Source organism: Oncorhynchus nerka, linkage group LG26, assembly GCF_034236695.1.
Source record: "Oncorhynchus nerka isolate Pitt River linkage group LG26, Oner_Uvic_2.0, whole genome shotgun sequence".
Taxonomy (NCBI): Eukaryota; Metazoa; Chordata; class Actinopteri; order Salmoniformes; family Salmonidae; genus Oncorhynchus; species Oncorhynchus nerka.
Window position 1 is genome coordinate 22,629,536 of NC_088421.1, and position 15,573 is coordinate 22,645,108.

A 15,573-nucleotide genomic window follows, 5' to 3' on the forward strand; every position below is an offset into this window, starting at 1 on the left:
GAAGGCTGAGGTAAAGGTAAATCATTGCTTAAATTATTATATTAAATCTATAATACTGTTTTTCTTTATCCCTAATAAACAGCCGTTAGGCTGTTTGGGGCTATACATTTTGTATTGAGAAAACTTGGCATTCGATATCCCTCTCACAGATGTTCCTCGTCCTGTTGTTTCTTCTGTGCTTTCTTTCCCCCTCTGTCCTTTACCCCTTTCAAAAAACTCGCTCGCCCCGTCTTGTCCTCCCTCTCCTCCGCTCCAAAAGCAACCAGAAGCTATTCGCGTTTAGGCTACAGGCGGAGTTTTTGAGAACTGGGAAGAAATCTGACAAACTTTGTTGATCCCAACGTAGCCTAAACGGACCGCAGCGCTTCACTGCCAGTCGTTATAGGGACATCGATTAGTTTACTGTGTATGTCGACTTCAATTTAAATAAATTACAGTTCCTCTTTTCATGGAATATGAAGAACAACGTCAGGAGGATGAGATCTTGACCGAATCATGCATAGATCTTTCTTTCTTTTTTATCAAACATCACGTTGTCTGTCTTGTTTAAAGCGCGGTTAGGACGGAGCGGTTTTTGCATATTTCTTTTTTCTTCCCGTCGTTTTTTAAAATTAGTGTTGTTTAATTCAAACGGACATGGCTAACTGATAGAATAAACTTTTTTTGTGACGTGGGAAGTAAATTTGAATTGAATATGAAAACGTAACTTTTCCATTTAAACCAATATTGAGTTTTACCACTTCGCCAACTCTCTCGGACCATTAGTCTATAACCAATGTGGTGTCAACTTGAAGGACGCGTGGTCCGGATCTCACCTAAACGGTACACATTTACTTGTCGTGTCCATTTGACAAACTGCAGTTCATGTATATGTTAATTTGTTTGCATATGTATTAACACGAGCTATGGACACTTTCGGTTAATACATCTACAGTTGGGTTTGCCACAGCGCATTTATTGGATAGCCTCATTTAAATCTCCTTCACTGTTTTGTTTTCTTTCACAAGTATTCAGATATGATAACAGGCTACGGATATAACATAATCCTAATCTGCAGGTGTATGCTCGAGATCACAGAAATTGACAGGTCATCAAGCCAATTGATCCACAATCTACTGAAATCTTGCCTATAGTCTACTCTGTGGCAATTTTTGAGATTTAGGTTGTTGCTTACCTCGTGTTAAAAGTAATCAATGGCATTAAGTGCATGATGTCCCTGAAATATTAGACTACTATGACTATGTCACTATACCAGTAGCAGAGTGCATTAAAGCCACAATCCTGAGTATGTGTTTCAGCCAAACATCAGACCCTTGGTTTGGTAGGAAGCTAAGAGATGGGGTTTAGAAAATGTAACCACTCTCGTATTCATAGTGGGGCTTTGAATGCAAGTACTGACAATCTATTGCATGCATGATAGTTTAAAACATTTTGCAGCAATACATTGTTTGTTTACTGAAGTAAATAAGGCCTACAACCCTATATTTTGTCTTGTGATGCAGTAAGAAGACAGTTATATTAAAGTCATGAGGAATAATACATTATATACAAGAATCAATGGTTATATCATTAATTGAAATAAAAATAACCAAAGAACAGCAGAATTTGCCGTGCAAACGTGGCCCTTTGCGTGTAAATAATACAATGTGCACCACCTTCAGTTGGTTAAATGCTTAAGGAAAACGTTGTGGGTTTTTCAACGCCGATTAGGTAAGAACATGGTACCATATGGAATGTTTCCTTCATGGACCCTCCCTTCTGGTAGACAGCTTCATTCACACTGCACTGCTGCTCTCCTTTCTTCCTATGGTCAGATTGACTGGCATTTATCCTTTGGGTCAGTGCCTGATTAGATTTGACAGGTCCTTGCACAGGTCCTTGCATATTCATGTTTATGTTGTGTGTGTGTGTGTGCTTTTTTGTGTGGGGTGTGTGTGTCCTAACAAAAAATGTATCAACCCCTACAAAAAAAATTTACATTATTTATAATCCACCTAATAATTCACATTTTGTGTTTCTACAGGATTATTTTCCTGCTATAGCAAACTGGCTCAAATTAAGATTCTGTGTGTGTGTGTGTGTGTGTGTGTGTGTGTGTGTGTGTGTGTGTGTGTGTGTGTGTGTGTGTGTGTGTGTGTGTGTGTGCGTGCACTTGCGTGCATGCGTGAGTGTGTGTGTGTGTGTGTATATGTGTGTAAATGTGAACTGAAAAAGCTGTGCACAAAGCCAAGGCCAGAGAGAGCCCAAGGTAGATTATTTTCCTGCTATAGCAAACTGGCTCGAATTAAGATTATGTGTGTTTGTGTGTGTGTGTGTGTGTGTGTGTGTGTGTGTGTGTGTGTGTGTGTGTGTGTGTGTGTGTGTGTGTGTGTGTGTGTGTGTGTGCGTGTGTGTGTGTGTGTGTGTGTGTGTGTGTGTGTGTGTAAATGTGAACTGAAAAAGCTGTACACAAAGCCAAGGCCAGAGAGAGCCCAGTTAGACTAAAGCGTGGAATGACACAATCATAGAATCCTAATTAATTGGCTGTTTGCACAGAAGGACCGCTAACCACTGTTACGTGCTCAAAAGTCATGAGCACAAGGCTTTTACTCCGTCTCAGGCCATAAAGAGACAGAGAAAAACAAAGACAAACAACCTGCTGTAGTGTTTCCTCTGCTCTAGGCACAGCAGGTGTCACAGGCGTGAAGTTGACCTCTGTCACAGTTAGGCTATGAAGAAGTCTACACATTGCACTGACTAATCTGGTCTATGGACGGATGATTTCAGTACACACACACATGTCCATAAGGTTACGTGTTGACTCCAAAGAGATATGATTATCCCGACTGGTCTGGGCCTTGACATAATGAATCATCTCAGACGGACAAATGGACATCCGGCCCATTACCCGGATTAGTTGTTAACAGGATAATTGCACAGTAGTCACTGCCAGGTGTGGAGCCAGCTTAATGGAATTCTCTCTCTTCTCACTGTTTCCTAACAGAGCCTCCCAGACTAATTCTAGCTTCCCAGTCTCATTCCTCTCCATCCTTTCTCTCACTCCTCCTTCTCTGTCATTTCATACCAACAATATACTTCTCAGGTAACCATCTAAAAGATCATTCAAACCAACAACCTTAAGGCACCTATCCCTAATCACCAGGTTTATTTGTGAGATTTAGGCCTAGCTGTAAGTTGTACGTGTGACTTTGTTGTAGCAGTGTTACTTTGTGTCTGTTTATTTGAAGATCATTTAAAAATGAGTATGTTTTTTGAACTGTTGGGCAGTTTGGTTTTCTGTAGGAACTTGGGGGAGTGTTTTGGTTTGGGGTTGGAAGGTTTGTTTTGACAGGGTTTGGGGTTTGGATTGTTTGTTTGGATAATGTTTGGAGGTTTTGTAAATTAGTTGGGAAAGTCTTGTGTTTTGAATCTGTGGTTTTGGGATATTTTTTCTATAGAGCGAGTGTGTTCGTTTCGGGGCTTGGGTTGTCTATTCATTTGTGAGATTGTTTGAGATTTGCTGGTTGGGACAGTGTTTGGGTCTTATCCAGACAGCTGAGGAGTGAGGAGGTCCTTGTCTGGCCATGCAGGGAGTGTAAATGGCGCGTGTCATTGTAGCAAACGGAGCATGATGATGAAAAGCTGTGCCACAGAGTACACTGATATGGTCTCCAGCGCGTGTGTCTGCCTGCCTGTCTGGTGTGTGTTCTCAGAAAACCTTACAACCAGCTCTTCCACTAAACACACACACAGCCTTAAAAGGTTGTTTTTATATACATGATCCCTATGTATAAAAATACATGGGGATCATAATGCCACTGATTGAATAATTGACTGTTGTTCACCTCTCTCTGTCTCTGTCTCTGTCTCTCTGTCTGTTGCCACATGTCTGTTGCCAGATGTCTGTTGTCTGTTGCCACATGGCACAGTGCATGTTCATCTATAATTGACAGTGCTCTTCTGCAGCTCACCATCTGTCTGGGCTGGAACTAACCAGAACCCAGAATGGCACTTCAGGACACTTTATCTGCATACAGCACACAGCACACCTGTGTTTACGAACTTACGGGTGGCCCTGTGCCAATAAGAGCAAACAGGTAAAGAGTCCTTTGATGTGATTTGTGTATCACCAGGGAACGAGGCCCACAGCATGCAAGCATAAATGCATGGCTGATGTGTCATCTAATGTCCCTGGTTCTTTTACTAATCACTACTGCATTGTGTCCCAGGTGTGGCCAGGTGTAGTGAATTTCCTGTCATTTCTCTTTCTCTCACTGTATCTTTCTTTCTCCGTCTCTGTCTAACTCTCTCAACCTCCTACCCCCCCCCTCCCTATCTATCCCCTCCCCCCCTTCTCAGTCTCCCCCTTCCCCTTTCTCAGTCTGCTGTCTGGTCTGGGGACACCTGAAGATAGCAGTAAACCCACATCACAGACATTCTGAGCATTCTACCTTTTTAAACTCTTTCTAAATGTCCTCCTCCCATTTTTCACACAACAACAGATAAATAGAAGTGACACATGACTCAGTCTTGGAAGTGGGTTCATCTTTTTCTGGGTGGAGGCCATATGCTCTCCCAGAATAATCCTCATAATCATGGTTGACTAGTCCTACATGATGTGTGACACCATCATGATATGCCACATATGTAGCAGGCCTCTTCAGACAAAACGTGAACCAGAGGAAGGCATGTGTTGTTGCTGTACTGATCAGTGTTTCCCTTATATTCCTTTAACAGTGGCGCATAGCCGCTGCTAAATTGTTGGCGCCAAGTTCAGAGTGACAAGTTCAGAACGACAAGTTATAACAAGTTACATATCTTCCTCAGATTCTCATCAGATCTTCCAAGAAACCTCCCAGGTAACTAGCTAGCTAGTTTGTAATCCTGGAAGTGCAGCCAACCATAGAGATAGTGCCCAAATCTAGTGCCCAAAATCCAGTTTGGGCATGGGCAGCGCCATTGAGGACTTTTACCATTTTGAAGTAGTCAACTGGGTGGGACTTCCTATGGGTTAAGGAAGGATCACATAATTCCATCCAGGTTATCAGGAGGGGGGGGGGGGGGGGGGATCAGCCATAACTGCAGGTGACAGTAAATCACCAACCTTGGCTTTATACCTTTTCAAACAACACACTCCAGGTGTCAGTATGCACTTTTTCAGTTTGTTTACCAACTCAGAAGTAGTAGAAGAAGAAAATGAACTATTTCAAAATGGAGATGGCCTCAATGGTGCTGTCCATGCTCTTACAGACGCCATAATGGGACATATACAATGTTGAGTCCTCTAACTATCTCTATGAGCCATCCCTATTAATACAGATGTAGGATCTTAATTTGATCGCCCTGCAGCACATTTTAAAACATGTTGTGTATTTGAGGTTTAATTAAAAGGGCTGCTGAAGTTTGTAATTTCCACTTTGAAATTTCAGACTTATTTTTCGTAAAGGGAAAATCATCAATCCCTACACAAATGTCCATTAATTATAATCAACATAATAATTTACATTTCCTGTAGCTGCAGGATTATTTTCCTGCTGTAGCAAACTGGCTCAAATTAAGATCCTACATGTGTAGATGTATGTAATAATGATGATACAGTAACTTTACGCTAGCTAAATTATTTTTAGGGTTCATATAGAATTGGCTGGTGATGTCATTGAGGTCATGAGATAAAAGGAAACTGTCCTCGATTTTCAGTAGAGGTCTAAAGGAAGAGAACATAATTACATTTTGGAGTAGAATGTCCTTTCAAAAAATCCTTAATGTTACACTTTTACATGAAACTACATGAAAGTTGACATACTAATATGACATTGAAGCTCAGTCAATAGACTATTATTGTAGTACCATATTATCTTGAAAGCGTATCAAGTTGAATATGATGGTCTGCTTTGCCCTCTGGTGGCAGGTGTGAGTGAGAGGACAGAGGATCGGGGAATTGGTTAAAATCACATTTTATTGGTCAGATACACGTGTTCAGCAGTTGTTATTGCGGGTGTAGCGAAATGCTTGTGTATTTAGCTCCAACAGTGCAATAATATCTAACAAGTCATATCTAACCATTTCACAACAATACACACAATACACACAAATCTAAAGTAAAGGAATGGAATTAAGAATAAATACATATTTGGACAAGCAATGTCAGAGCAGCATAGACTAAGATACAGCAGAGTAGAATAGAATACAATATATACATATGAGATGAGTAATGTAATATGTAAACATTATTCAAGTGACCAGTGTTCCCTTATTAAAGTGGCCAGGGATTTCAAGTACATGTATATAGGGCAGCAGCTTCTAAGGTGCTACTGATGGCTACAGTATTTAACAGTCTGATGGCCTTGAGATAGAAGCTGTTTTTCAGTCTCTCGGTCCCAGCGTTGATGCACCTGTACTGAGCTCGCCTTCTGGATGATAGCGGGGTGAACAGGCAGTGGCTCGGGTGGTTGTTGTCTTTGATGATCATTTTTGGCCTTCCTGTGACATCTGGTGCTGTAGGGCAGGTAGTTTGCCCCTGGTGATGCGTTGGGCAGACCGTACCACCCTCTGAAGAGCTCTGCGGTTGTGTGCGGTGCAGTTGCCGTACCAGGTGGTGATACAGGATGCATCTGTAAAGGTTTGGCGCTGTTGTGCCTTCTTCACTACAATGTCTGTCTGGGTGGACCATTTCAGGTTGTCAGTGACGTGTATCCCGAGGAACTTGAAGCTTTCCACCTTCTCCACTGCGGTCCCGTCAATGTGGATGGGGGGGTGCTCCCGCTGCTGTTTCCTAAAGTCCACAATCAGCTTTGTTTTGCTGACATTACGTGAGAGGTTATTTTGCTGGCACCACTCTCCCAGGGCGCTCACCTCCTCCCTTTAGGCTGTCTCATCATCCCTTTAGGCTGTCTAATCAGTCTTACTACTGTTGTGTCGTCTGCAAACTTGATGATTGAGTTGGAGGCGTGCGTGGCCACGCAGTCATGTGTGAACATGGATTATAGGAGGGGGCTGAGCACACACTCTTGTGGGGCCCCTGTGTTGAGGATCAGCGAAGTGGAGGTGTTGTTTCCTACCTTCAAACCTGGGGGCCCCAAGCTTAATGATGAGCTTGGAGGGTACTATGATGTTGGATACTGAGCTATAGTCAATGAAAAGCATTCTTACGTAGGTATTCCTCTTGTCCAGATGGGATAGGGCTGTGCGATGGCGATTGCATCGTCTGTGGATCTATTGGGGCGGTAAGCAAATTTAAGTGGGTCTAGGGTATCAGGTAAGGTAGAGGTGATATGATCCTTGACTAGTCTCTCATAGGACTTCATGATGACAGAAGTGAGTGCTACAGGGCGATAGTCATTTAGTTTAGTTACCTTTGCTTTCTTGGGTACAGGAACAATGGTGGACATCTTGAAGGAAGTGGGGACAGCAGACTCGGATAGGGAGAGTTTGAATATGTCCATAAACACTCCAGCCAGCTGGTCTGCACATGCTCTGAGGACGCGGCTTGGGATGCGGTCTGGGCCGGCAGCCTTGCAAGGGTTAACACGCTTAAAAGTCTTACTCAAGTTGGCCACAGAGAAGGAGAGCCCACAGTCCTTGGTAGCGGGCCACGTCGGTGGCACTATGTTATCCTCAAAGCGTGCGAAGAAGGTGTTTAGCTTCTCTGGAAGTACTAGGGAAGCGGTTAAAGGTTTATCTGGTTTCACTCATCATTCATCATTGGGTTCAAAGGAGGTTGTGATGTAAACTTTCAGAGAATTGGCCAAGGGCCAGGATTTTCTGGAGCCTTTGAGAAGGAAAACTGTTCTTCAAGTATTTCTGGTTTCACTTTTAAAATTTTCTAAGTTCAATATCTGTCACAACAACAATTAAGTGATTAGTTCAGTTATTACTGTGAAATTCCTTATTTTCTGCCACAAGGCAAAACATTTATTGGATCAAAGCTTGCGTATTTACTCGTATGCACATGTATGTTTTTGCAAACTGATACGCACCAAATCTGTTTATAGAATTGACCACTTCGCACTCAACCATAGATTGTGCACAGAGGACCAACTGCAACTAAAAACATTTGATGTTTTACGCCCTTAAAATTTGAATAAAGCCTTTCGAAACCCTAAGGCCTCATTATGACTGCTTGAGTTGTAATTAATTTCCTTTGGCTGTGAGATTAATGACCCACAGTCGACACACATAGCAGGATTATAGAGGCTCCATTTGAAGGCCAACAACCGGGCAGCCAACTGGGCAGGCAGGGGATCTGTTCTGCTGCATGTCCATTGTCCCACTGTCTCCTCACATGGATAAACTGAGCTTTCTGCAGTTTTCCCCATTTTCCATGAATTCTGCTAAGATTATAAAGCTACTTCTAGAGTTTACAGTTAAGCTACAGGTTAGCACCAGTAAAAAGGCTTGTTTTACCTTTTCATTGGAGTTCCACATTTACTGTATTGAATACTGTTTTAACCCCATTTCTCTTCTCTCCTCTCTCTCTCTCACCCCATACCCGTCTCTCCTCTCTCTCTCACCCCATACCCGTCTCTCCTCTCTCTCTCACCCCATACCCGTCTCTCCTCTCTCTCTCTCCCCATACCCGTCTCTCCTCTCTCTCTCACCCCATACCCGTCTCTCCTCTCTCTCTCTCACCACATACCCGTCTCTCCTCTCTCTCTCTCACCCCATACCCGTCTCTCCTCTCTCTCTCACCCCATACCCGTCTCTCCTCTCTCTCTCACCCCATACCCGTCTCTCCTCTCTCTCTCACCCCATACCCGTCTCTCCTCTCTCTCTCACCCCATACCCGTCTCTCCTCTCTCTCTCTCACCACATACCCGTCTCTCCTCTCTCTCTCTCACCCCATACCCGTCTCTCCTCTCTCTCTCACCCCATACCCGTCTCTCCTCTCTCTCTCTCCCCATACCCGTCTCTCCTCTCTCTCTCACCCCATACCCGTCTCTCCTCTCTCTCTCTCCCCATACCCGTCTCTCCTCTCTCTCTCACCCCATACCCGTCTCTCCTCTCTCTCTCTCACCACATACCCGTCTCTCTCTCTCTCTCTCACCCCATACCCGTCTCTCCTCTCTCTCTCACCCCATACCCGTCTCTCTCTCTCTCTCTCTCTCCCCATACCCGTCTCTCTCTCTCTCTCTCACCCCATACCCGTCTCTCTCTCTCTCTCTCTCCCCATACCCGTCTCTCCTCTCTCTCTCACCCCATACCCGTCTCTCCTCTCTCTCTCACCCCATACCCGTCTCTCCTCTCTCTCTCACCCTATACCCGTCTCTCCTCTCTCTCTCTCACCCCATACCCGTCTCTCCTCTCTCTCTCACCCCATACCCGTCTCTCTCTCTCTCTCACCCCATACCCGTCTCTCCCTCTCTCTCTCTCTCTCACCCCATACCCGTCTCTCCTCTCTCTCTCACCCCATACCCGTCTCTCCTCTCTCTCTCTCACCCCATACCCGTCTCTCCTCTCTCTCTCTCACCCCATACCCGTCTCTCCTCTCTCTCTCTCACCCCATACCCGTCTCTCCTCTCTCTCTCACCCCATACCCGTCTCTCCTCTCTCTCTCTCACCCCATACCCGTCTCTCCTCTCTCTCTCTCACCCCATACCCGTCTCTCTCTCTCTCTCTCACCCCATACCCGTCTCTCCTCTCTCTCTCTCACCCCATACCCGTCTCTCTCTCTCTCTCTCACCCCATACCCGTCTCTCCTCTCTCTCTCTCACCCCATACCCGTCTCTCCTCTCTCTCTCTCACCCCATACCCGTCTCTCCTCTCTCTCTCTCACCCCATACCCGTCTCCTCTCTCTCTCACCCCATACCCGTCTCTCTCTCTCTCTCACCCCATACCCGTCTCTCCTCTCTCTCTCACCCCATACCCGTCTCTCTCTCTCCCTCTCTCTCTCCCCATACCTGTCTCTCCTCTCTCTCTCTCACCCCATACCCGTCTCTCCTCTCTCTCTCTCTCACCCCCCCGTCTCTCCCGTCTCTCACCCCATACCCGTCTCTCTCTCTCTCACCCCATACCCGTCTCTCTCTCTCTCTCTCACCCCATACCCGTCTCTCCTCTCTCTCTCTCACCCCATACCCGTCTCTCCTCTCTCTCTCTCACCCCATACCCGTCTCTCCTCTCTCTCTCTCACCCCATACCCGTCTCTCCTCTCTCTCTCTCACCCCATACCCGTCTCTCCTCTCTCTCTCTCACCCCATACCCGTCTCTCCTCTCTCTCTCTCACCCCATACCCGTCTCTCTCTCTCTCTCACCCCATACCCGTCTCTCCTCTCTCTCTCACCCCATACCCGTCTCTCTCTCCCCTCTCTCTCTCCCCATACCTGTCTCTCCTCTCTCTCTCTCACCCCATACCCGTCTCTCCTCTTTCTCTCTCACCCCATACCCGTCTCTCCTCTCTCTCTCACCCCATAACCGTCTCTCCTCTCTCTCTCACCCCATACCCGTCTCTCCTCTCTCTCTCACCCCATACCCGTCTCTCCTCTCTCTCTCACCCCATACCCGTCTCTCTCTCCCCTCTCTCTCTCCCCATACCTGTCTCTCCTCTCTCTCTCTCACCCCATACCCGTCTCTCCTCTTTCTCTCTCTCCCCATACCCGTCTCTCTCTCCCCTCTCTCTCTCTCTCCCCATACCCGTCTCTCCTCTCTCTCTCTCACCCCATACCCGTCTCTCCTCTTTCTCTCTCACCCCATACCCGTCTCTCCTCTTTCTCTCTCTCCCCATACCCGTCTCTCCTCTTTCTCTCTCTCCCCATACCCGTCTCTCTCTCCTCTCTCTCTCTCTCTCCCCATACCCGTCTCTCCTCTCTCTCTCTCACCACATACCCGTCTCTCTCTCCTGTCTCTCTCTCTCCCCATACCCGTCTCTCCTCTCTCTCTCTCTCTCACCCCATACCCGTCTCTCTCTCTCTCTCTCTCACCCCATACCCGTCTCTCCTCTCTCTCTCACCCCATACCCGTCTCTCCTCTCTCTCTCTCACCACATACCCGTCTCTCTCTCCTCTCTCTCTCTCTCCCCATACCCGTCTCTCCTCTCTCTCTCTCTCACCCCATACCCGTCTCTCCTCTTTCTCTCTCTCCCCATACCCGTCTCTCTCTCCTCTCTCTCTCTCCCCATACCCGTCTCTCCTCTCTCTCTCACCCCATACCCGTCTCTCCTCTCTCTCTCACCCCATACCCGTCTCTCCTCTTTCTCTCTCTCCCCATACCCGTCTCTCCATCCTCAGTTGATACGTGTTGGGAGTGATGCACTGGCTTCCCCTGGTTGCCATGGTGATCGCCTCGGCCCTGCCCTTCCCTCACAGCCCTGTGACCAGTACTGTTGCTGCGATGACGGAGCCCGGCAGTAGCCTGGACAACCACACAGAGGACATCGATGACTCTTCCAGTCGCTCCCCCGGATCTTACTCCACACGTCCAGCTCCTCAGGCCTCTGTGGACTACAACTCCCACAGTAATGCTTCACTCAAGGACTACAATGTGACTGCTGATTCTGGAAGAGCAGACAGTACAAAACGCCTCAGCGTGACGGGTGTCAAGAAAGACTACAATAACCCCTCCATAATTAATGAGGAGGTGAAAACTTTGAAAGGGAAGCGAAAACAACAAAGTTATCTGTCAAAAAGCAATTTTCCTACAGAAAACACGAACAGCGTTGGTTTAAATAAATATTCTAACACTGATGGAGGAAAACTCAGGAGCACCAATGGCAGCAGTCATCAGGACTACCCCTCCCAGGAGAACTATGTACTAGGGGACTATAAACCAGACAGCAGCAGAGCTGGTGATGACAGCAGCTTTAGAGACATGGCTCAGAAGGAAAACCATCATAACTCTCTAGACCCCAGGACCGATGAACAGGATCTCAGACCTCCCAACATGTATGTGGTGGAAACTTACAAACCTTCCACTAATGCTGGATACCACAGTAAAACTGAGCCAGATCGCTCCAGTCAGAGGACCCCGCAGAGAGCAGAGGCTAGGACAGAGAGCAGTGATAACAGGGGAGAGGAGAGGAGGGAGGGTGGGCCTGGGGCAGTGGCTGGGAAAGGTCCAAATCTGTCAGAGGAAGGAATGGAAGTAGGACTAGGGTTAGGGCTGGGTCAGGGGCTGGGAGGTGTAAAGGAGAAGCAAGAGCTGCTGTTTTTAGATGCACACCCGCGGGTCCTTTTCTCTTCCTCTCCTCCAGAGCACCCGCCCCTCCTCCTCATGCTGGAGTCAGGCATGTTGCCCATAGAAGGAGAGGACAAGGAGGAGGAGGAGGAGGAAGTGTCGGACGCAGACGGACACATGGAGGGTCATGGGGACAGAGAGATGGACAGGAGTGTGCCGCTGAGCTGGGTGGACACTCTCAGGGGGGCCAGGGAGCCCCCCCTCCCCGCCCCCAGGCACAAGCGCTCGCACTTGTCCCACACCAGGCGGGGTGAGATGCCGGTGTGCGAGTCGGAGAGTGTGTGGGTAACGGACAAGACGACGGTCATCGACGATAGGGGTAAAACAGTCAACATCGTGCCAGAGATCAAGACAGTCAAGGGGGCGCTGAAGCAGTACTTCTATGAGACTCGCTGCCTCCAGGAGGGGCAGCAGAGGGGCGGTGGGCCGCAGCGGGAGGCAGGGGGGGCAGGGGCCTCGGCAGCAGGAACAGGGACAGGACCCGTAGGTGTGTCCGGGGCCAGCTGCCGGGGTGTGGACATCAGACAGTGGGTGAGTCAGTGTAAGGCCAAGGACACATATGTCCGAGCCCTCACTGTTGACAACAACGGTCTGCAGGGCTGGAGGTGGGTCCGCATCAACTCGTCCTGCGTGTGTGTCCTACTGTCCAGAGTAACCAGGAAAAACAGAGGAAGGGAGTGAGGGCAGGAGATGGAGGAAAGGTGGAGAGGATAATGTGGAAGAAATGTTAACACAGATAATGCTTGGGACATTGGATGTAATGTCAGTGAGACAGTAGGTGTTACTTTATAGGCCAGGGTGCCTCTTATCCAGAGCGACTTACATTGGTGCATTCTTCGTATGATAGTTGCACTCTTACAAAAAAGGGTTCCAAAAGGGTTCTTCTGCTGTCCCCATAGGATGACACTTTTTAGTTCTAGGTAGAACCCTTTTTGAGGTTCTATGTAGAACCCTCTGTGGAAAGGGTTCTACCTGGAACCAAAATGGGTTCTTCAAAGGGTTCTCCAATGGGGACGGCCAAAGAACCCTTAGGTTCTAGATAGCACTTTCTTTAACGAGTGTAGGCGAGACAACCCCTCCACCCATCACGGGCTCAGTGAGAGTGACTACACAAAAACAATAAAACCTCAACAATACAACTTAGGGAAAACTATCATATCAAAATAGCGATTTTAGAAAAGTACTGTTTGTTTCATAATTGTCTTCATGTCATACATGTTATTGCTGAGTAATACTGTATGTAAGCATGAGTTTTAAATTAATATATTTCTTTATATATGTGTACAATATGTGATCAGTATGTTTTTATGTATGAAAGTATGTATATTTATAGAGAAAGGTAGGTGGAATGATAGGTTTGTTGTTGTTACATGATTCCAGCCTCTGGCCTCTGCTCTGAATGGGAGAGGAAGGGACTGGCAGCAGCTAGTGATTTAGCCTGATACTGCTCAACACTCCATACTGAGCACTGACCATCCCCAGTCCTCCTTTGTGAAGTCTCACAGAGAACATTATCACCGCTTTAATAGTAAGATAGAGAGGAGAATTGAGCCATGTATACTGTGAGCACAATGCTGGGTGTCATCATGATGCCCATACTGTTGTCATGAGAGCAACAGTCCATTTACAGTGTAGCCAGTCATATGTGATCAGAACATTTGAGTGACCAATAGAAACCATGCAGCAGTGTGACAACCACAGAAGCATTTTATCTCTATCTCTCCCTGTAGTTAGATCATTAGATTGAAGAATTCCATTCGCCTCAGTTTGCAGTTTGAACTCTGCACTCTATAGTATATGCAGTACATATTTATACATCTGGATTTTTGTAATACATGTATGTATATTGTAAAGGCCTGTTTCTTATTCCATAAGTAAAAGATAAACTATTATAACTTATTTTATCATGATTTTTATGCATAATGGTCTTTCCCGGCAAGTGTCAATGGTGTGATCTATCGGTGTGTGTTGTCTCTCTTTCTGTCATATACACATACAGTATATACATGCTGAACATTCTTCTCACAAATACACAAACCACTGCCTCTCCTCCCCTTACACACTCTCCTGTTGTCTACACACGTGCCAACCCCAGGTACACAAAGTGAGAACACACACATTGGGATGTGTTGTACCACGAGTCCACTTTATTTAGTCTTTTTATCACTATAATCTTCATTACTGTTTCATTTGCAGGTGTTATTTTCAATTTGTATTATCATCTTTGTCATTCATATTTTTTTTCCAATCATAACACAATTTGTTTTCAAAATGTACACATACAGTAGCATATTTTATTGACCATTTTTAATGTTTCATATTTACTTTTCAAATTAGGTCAAATTAAATGAGTAAGAATTAAGTATTAAATGAACATGTACATACAATTATTCAATACATACATACATAACGAAAATAAATATAGTTATCATAAAAACATAAAAATAAAAATACACACATTTTACAAATTGTTCCCCAGGCTTTCATCCTCGTAGGTTAGATTTCTACAGATATATGTGTATCATCTTCACCCCCCAAAGTTGACTTCATTGTCATCTTGGTTGTTTGACATGCATCGTAACACAGAAGCTAAAGGTTTTTCTTGACTTCCATTAGTCTCTTTTTCTCTCTTCCTGGATCTGCTTATCATCCTTCCTCTCTTGGTTTCTGTTATGGCTGCGTGCAGTAAATGAATCGTCTCCATCCTCTTTTCTTCTGGTCACTTTGACTGTTTTATCTCGCCTTCGTCACACCTCCATCTTTCCCCTCGTCTTTCAGGGGCACCCAATGAACCTGAGCTGATGATGAGAGCTGTAAAGTCCACCACATCTAGAAAGCCATTACCCTGGGCTTTGTACTAGACCTGCAGTATGTAACCTGGCTTCAACAACATGTCCCCCCACTCTAATTTAGCTGGCTTTAGTGGATACCTACAAATGACTAAATGACATCACAGCTGTATGGCCCCTCCATCCCATCGTATCCTTGCTGCTGTGTGCCCCCCATCCCATTGTATCCCCGCTGCTGTGGCCCCCAAATCCCATCGTATTCCCGCTGCTGTGGCCCCCAAATCCCATCGTATCCCCGCTGCTGTGGCCCCCCATCCCATCGTATCCCCGCTGCTGTGGCCCCCAAATCCTATCGTATCCCCGCTGCTGTGGCCCCCAAATCCCATCGTATCCCCGCTGCTGTGGCCCCCAAATCCTATCGTATCCCCGCTGCTGTGGCCCCCCATCCCATCGTATCCCCACTGCTGTGGCCCCAAATCCCATCGTATCCCCGCTGCTGTGGCCCCCAAATCCCATCGTATCCCCGCTGCTGTGGCCCCCAAATCCCATCGTATCCCCGCTGCTGTGGCCCCCAAATCCCATCGTATCCCCGCTGCTGTGGCCCCCGTCCCATCGTATCCCCGCTGCTGTGGCCCCCAA

At 46.5% G+C, this 15,573-nt stretch overlaps 1 protein-coding gene across 1 annotated transcript; it reads left to right on the forward strand.

Annotated features, from left to right (window-relative positions):
- Positions 1–215: 215 nt before the first annotated feature.
- On the forward strand, positions 216–15,153 carry LOC115126257 (uncharacterized). Its single transcript, XM_029655867.2, has 2 exons — positions 216–822; positions 11,200–15,153. Exon 2 carries the CDS (start codon positions 11,219–11,221, stop codon positions 12,824–12,826), a length of 1,608 nt encoding a protein of 535 aa, XP_029511727.1. The 5' UTR covers positions 216–822; positions 11,200–11,218; the 3' UTR covers positions 12,827–15,153.
- The last annotated feature ends 420 nt before the right edge of the window (positions 15,154–15,573 follow it).